Source organism: Dryobates pubescens, chromosome 3, assembly GCF_014839835.1.
Source record: "Dryobates pubescens isolate bDryPub1 chromosome 3, bDryPub1.pri, whole genome shotgun sequence".
In the NCBI taxonomy this organism is placed as follows: Eukaryota; Metazoa; Chordata; class Aves; order Piciformes; family Picidae; genus Dryobates; species Dryobates pubescens.
Genome location: NC_071614.1, coordinates 35,428,858 through 35,434,857, shown reverse-complemented (window position 1 = coordinate 35,434,857; position 6,000 = coordinate 35,428,858). Strand labels below are relative to the sequence as shown.

General features: G+C 42.6%; 1 protein-coding gene across 1 annotated transcript in view; it reads left to right on the top strand.

The window, feature by feature from the left end:
• Positions 1–789: 789 nt before the first annotated feature.
• AGPAT5 (1-acylglycerol-3-phosphate O-acyltransferase 5) overlaps positions 790–6,000 on the top strand; it is a 56,846-nt gene continuing 51,635 nt past the window's right edge. Inside the window, exon 1 of the mRNA XM_009904175.2 lies at positions 790–1,269. Within this exon, the coding sequence (XP_009902477.2) occupies positions 1,051–1,269 (219 nt within the window). The 5' untranslated portion in view covers positions 790–1,050. The remainder of the gene's footprint in view (positions 1,270–6,000) is intronic.

The window sequence follows — 6,000 nt, the reverse complement described above, 5'->3', positions numbered from 1 at the left end:
CTATTTCCCATCTTATTTTGCTGTAGCATTCAGGATACAAATGTCAACACACATTAAAAACAGCTAGTAGGAAGTAAACAAAAACAAAGGACAAAGCTTGTCCCATTTAAGGCCTGGCAAATGTTTAGCATCTACTTTTAAAACAAATGAGATACTCACAAGCTTCATGACAAAACTGGTTTTTTTTAAAAAACAAGGAATAAGTAGTTCACTGTGGGCTACAGTTTAATAAAAAACTCCCTTGGGGAAGGTTATTACATTTGTTTTCTTCTACACTTCTTGCATTTTCTCCTAAAGTAGCTGGTGCATCTGCCTGCTTTTGGGAGAACCTGGGGGAAATCACAAACCCCTGACTATCGTTGCGGCTGCAGCTGGTAAAAGTGAGCCGTACCATTTTTGGTGTTCTACTCTGAACTCATGGCAGCAAGTGCGTGTGTGGGCGTAGATTTTCTTCTAACCTAGGCTAAGTTAAAATTAATGCTGATTACAGCTGATCAATTCTAAGCACCAGGATGTCTCATTTCGCACGGTGCCTCGCAGCCCATCACCACGCTATAGGGGTGCAGCTCTGCACCCTCGGACCCGGAAGGCTGCTGTAGCCACTTCGCTGTGCCAAGCGTGTGGCGAGGGTGATGGGGATATAAGCCCTAAGCCGGCTCCCGGGCAAACCACGCAGTAGACAACGCCTCCCTCCCCAGCAGCAACTTGAGCAGGACTCGCAGCTCGCAACCAAGGCGGAGCCACGGCACTGCCCGCCCGTTCCGGAAGTCCCCTCAGCTGCCGACGGGCCGCCTTCCTGCCGGCGCGGCTCCTCCTCCGGCCGGTCAATATGGTGGCGGAGGCGGCACTAGGGGAGCCGTGAGCTGGGGCTAGTGTCCGTTCTCCTGCCTGTCTTCTCTCTCAGCCGGTGGTGGCCGCCGCTGTTACTTCCCCGCTCGTGTGGCGGGTCTTCCCGGTGCGGCGGGCGATGCAGTCGGGAGTGCTGCCGGGCTGTGTGTGAGCGCGGTGCCCATGTGGGTGTCCCGGTGAGGCCGGGAGGGCAGCGGGAAGATGCTGCTGTCGCTGGTGTTGCACACCTACTCCATGCGCTATGTCCTGCCTGCCGCCGTCATGATGGGCACGGCGCCCACCTACGTGCTGGCCTGGGGCGCCTGGCGCCTGCTCTCCGCCGTGCTGCCCGCCCGCTTCTACCGCGAGGTGGACGACCGCCTCTACACCATCTACCAGAGCATGGTGCTCTTCTTCTTCGAGAACTACACGGGCGTGGAGGTGAGCCGGGCGGGGAGGTGGGCTCCGGCCTGGCGACCCCCCGGGAGCCAGCAGCCGTTGGGGAGCGGCTGTCGATGATATCTGCCCGGGCCCGCTGCTCTCGGCTGGCTTCCCGGCCGGCGCTGCCCCCCATTGCCTGGCAGGACGCAGGGCCTGCCCGCCGCCATGTGAGGTCCGTGGGAAGGTGAGCGGCCGCCGCCAGCAGCAGGTGCGAGCTGTGGCCTTTACCTGGTACCGGCCAGGACTCCGGGTCCGCAAAGGACAGGCTTGTTTCACAGCTGCTGTTGCACTTCTGGTTATGCTTTTCATGGAGTACTGGTGTTGTGTTCATTTTGCAGGTCGGGAAAACGGAAGGGATACGACACCGGTTGTGCTCTGCCAGCACTTGAATGGCAGCCTCCTTTGAACCCTGTGGCCTGTGCTGCACATGTCTAGTATTAAATTGGCATCTGAAAAGAAAACTATAATCAACTATAATTTACTTAGTACACGTACAGGTTTTTAATAAATAGTTTACTTAAACTCTGAATTATTAGAGCTTCTCAGTTTTTGTGCAGTCTACCCACTGTCAGTCTTTGGCCCTTAAATTCTGGATCAGTCACGGATCATGATTATTCAGTACCTCAAAAAACTGAATTCCAAGGTTTCAGGTTAATAATTTGGAATTTGAGTCTCTTGCATGACCAGAGGAGTATTTACACTCAAATAATACTTCACTTATTCCATGAAGCATTTAATGTTTGAAAGGTTACATATTTGTCTACAAATGAGGCTTAATTCTACATATAAACAAATAATTAAGTTATGTAAATGACAGGTGCTTGCTGTGCCTGAACTCAAGTTTCAAAGTTGTCTGAATATACAGAAGTGTATTTGAAGTTAGTGTCGGATGTAGGTGCTTGAGAGTCAAGAATAACAAGTGCTTACATGTGCATTGGCAGGTGATAGAGCTGGTACAAATAAGACCTTCATATTTAATGCTTCATGAGAGCAAATGCTTTAGCTGTATTTCAAAATCATCATCTCAAAATTCTATTCTTGAGCAGGAGTTGTAGGCCTCATTTTATACCAACTCTCATGGAAGTGCCCAAAGCCGGTTAAAGATGGAAGAGTTACACAGTTTGACATCAGAGTAAATAGAATAGGTACAGAACAGAAGTAGTGAGATCTGCTAGTGGTAACAAGTTTTTCATTCAGCTTGTGACTCCTGTAACAACCTTGTGTCTTGTTTACTTTTTCCTTTCAAAAAATGGAAGAGGCAGTAGTTTATAGATTATGTACTTAATGATTTATCTGCCTTTTTTTAATGTAGCATCTTTACTTCAGGTGTTTTGATGTGTAGTAACACGCCTTGGTTGTTAGCTGCTGAAAGTCTAAGAACAAGAGCCAAAAATCAAGATAAAAGTAGTCAGAGAAAAATTGTGCAAATTTCCTACAAATAGTGTCCATACAGTAGCAATCAATTTTTTGGTAAGAACTTTTAGGGAAAATAAGCATGTGACAAGTACAGAAAGGAAAATGCTAACCAAAAGAAACAAGGCAGCCATCATCTGTTGACCTCTGCTTCCTTTTATTGCATTGATAAATCTTCATCCACACGTGGAAAATAAATAGCGGGAGACAGTACAGGTAATCACTTAGGACAATATTAAAAGGGAGCTGCTGTGTCACAGTGAGCAACAGGTATATGCAAAGCTGAAATAAAGAATAGCAGAAACAAGTGAGACCCCACAAAACCAACATAGCATATGTCTCAGGACATAATATAATAACTGAGACTAAAGGGTAAATAAGGACTTGAATAATGTATAGGTAGAGCAGTAATGGGCAAAACCCTTACAATACATAGATTATTAAACTGGACAGTATCCCCATTTGTTTAAAGGGGAGCAGCAAGGTGTCCTTTCAGACCTACTCTTGCAAACACTGAACGTGCTTAACTTGAAACTCACAGTGGAAAGTTAAGCATGTGCCTGAGTGTTTGAGGCTGGGATGGTAACCTGAGAGCTACTGTGAACTGCCTAGTTTCAGGCATGTAATTAGATGCAGACGTGTATCATAATTAAGCTTAATTAAAAAAAAAAACAAAACAATAAAGTAACTTGTATGACTTCATAAAGGCAGCTGTAGGACTTTAGCAGCATTAAAGCATCTTGATCGCCATGGGAGGGAGTAATTTAGCATCTCTTTCAGCTCTATTAATTTATTCAATCGATTGAAGTGTGTTGGAATATTTTTTGTGACTGGATAAATGGGATGCCAACAACCTCATCCATCAGAATACTAGAACTTGCTGTGTTTCACTGAAGTCATCAGGATTATACAGATGCTTAAGTGCCTTACTGAATCAAAGCCTTAAGTGTCTGTCTTGGCACTGCCACTATTTTACCCTGTATACAAAGTCTTTAGCATTATGTACTGCTTAGCATTCTTTGATTTATTACTCTTAAAGAGTATTTGTGATTTTTCAGGATGGTGACCCTAAGGCAGGTGTGAATTTTGAGATGTCCAATTATGAGTGAGACCTTAATAAAGTGAAGTTGGTTTTGATCATAAATGTAGAATATTTTTCTACTGAACGAAATATTAATGCGTCTTGATATTTAGCTTTTATTTGTTTTGTCAGGAAGTGATGATTCCATGTATCATCACAGACTCATCTGTGTTAGGCCATCAAGTATCAAAATGTGTCTCCTCTTCACAACCATACGCCCAAATGTATTTTTCTTCTGTTTGGTTCTCCTTGACTTGGATATTTTTAACCAAGTTCATTAAAGCAAAAACTACATGCTAGGAAGGCATTTTGTCTTTGCAGCAAATTCTTTTCAGTTCTGAAATATGGTGATAACCTGATCTGCCTGACAGAAAATCCTGAAAGACTAATAATGCTTTTTCTCTTAAGTACTTGACTTGAGATCTAAAATAATTACAGAGCTGAGTACTTATGTTCTAGAGAGTGGCTCATGAATTTTTTTTACTTGGTCATACTGTAAATGCATCCCCATTTTAAATTTTGGGTCAGACCTGTTTCGTTTTTTTCCACCAGAGCAATTTATTTTACAAAGCCTAAGCAAAGAGGCCATCTAAGCCTAACCCATCTGAGCTAAGGTGGAATCAGTTGAGGTTTTCCAGTAGTATTAGAATGCCATTAATGAATTTCCCAAACTAACCCTTTTGCTGAGTATTGTGCAAGATTTGGCAGTATAAAATTGAAGAACCAATATTTAGAGTACAAAACCCAGCCCAGAGCATACCAAGACAGTAAGTGAGGTAATCTGGAAAAAGCATATATACACACACACACATATACATGTATGAAATCCTATAATGCTGTGTAAATTTCAGTGCGATTATATTCTAGCATATACCCATTATTTTTATTAAGGATCTATAAATGTATTAAATTAATCCATATGTGACATTGTGACGTGCTCTTTAACAATCTCCAGGATTATAAACTCAGCGTAATTAAAATCTGTAAGTGCAGTCTGTTTGAAAGTGGCACAGAGACACTGGCCCTGCTTTGGCCCTATGTTGCCTTTGATACAAATGCAGTTCTGTTGCCTCCCACCTGTCCTTCTGTAAGTAGGAGAAGGGCTACAGTGCTTTTTTCTGGGAAGAGTATATACAAGATGCTTGAACTCCTATGAATTATAAAGTGAGTAGAAAGTCTTACAGAGTAAAGGATGTTAATTTCATCAGTGATGGGACAAAGCTGTCACCAACAGAAACAAGTGCAATTCAAGTACTTGCTTGTGCAAATACTGACCTCAAGTATCTAAAGACTATCAAGTAGCCTGTGAACTGTTTGTTACTGCTTTGTCTTTACTGTGTTAGAGAAGTTTAGTCTCTTAAACTTCTTAGAGATGATAAACAATTGCATCTTACCATAGAACATGGAATCCAAAATGACAACAAATATGCCTTGTAATTCAATATGATGAATGCTGTCATCTCTCTGTGACCCTTAGCATTTTATCCCAGTTGCTGTCAGGGTGATGAAATTAATGCCTATTGTGTTTGTGCACATATTTCAGATCAGATGAGGACTAGATGTTCTTCAGCTTTTTTTTTGTTGTAATTTTGTTTGATACTTTGTATCGAGTGGTGTTGAAGAAATAATACAGTAATTATCACCCAGACTGCTTCCTAAAGGATCATTTTCCATCTGAAAGGTTTTGACAATTGAATAAAATCCATGGCTGAATTAATGTGCATGAATTTTGTTCAGTGCTGAAAGTGCTTCTGTCAGCTCACTTCCCTACCCCCACTTCCTGCTGAATAGGAGATTTTGAACTGATGCATTCATTAAAGGCATTATGAAATTCTGTTTTTCATTGTCACTGTGGGTCTCTGTTAAGGGCTGTGATAATCTGATGCTACCTCAATGTAGTTTAGCAGACTGCAGTTTTTCTAATAGTTTTAGAAACTATAAGACATCCCTGTTAATCTTTCTGGTTTGGTACTGAAGCTTGAACTTGCTGTGCCTCAACAAGTTGGAGAACAATTTAGAATTAGAGCACATTAAAACCTTGCAGAAACACTGTGCTAGTGAACTCTTAATGGTGCTTTGAACTGTGGTAGAGCCTGGGCTGTGTTTCATGTCTTGGCTTCCTCAGGAATTTGTGAGAACTCTATGGGAGAGTACTGGTGTGGTATGGGAAGTGAGTGAGAAGGCTCAGAACTTCAGGCAAGGCAAACCTCCAAGCTCAGGTAGTAGCTGAGCAACAT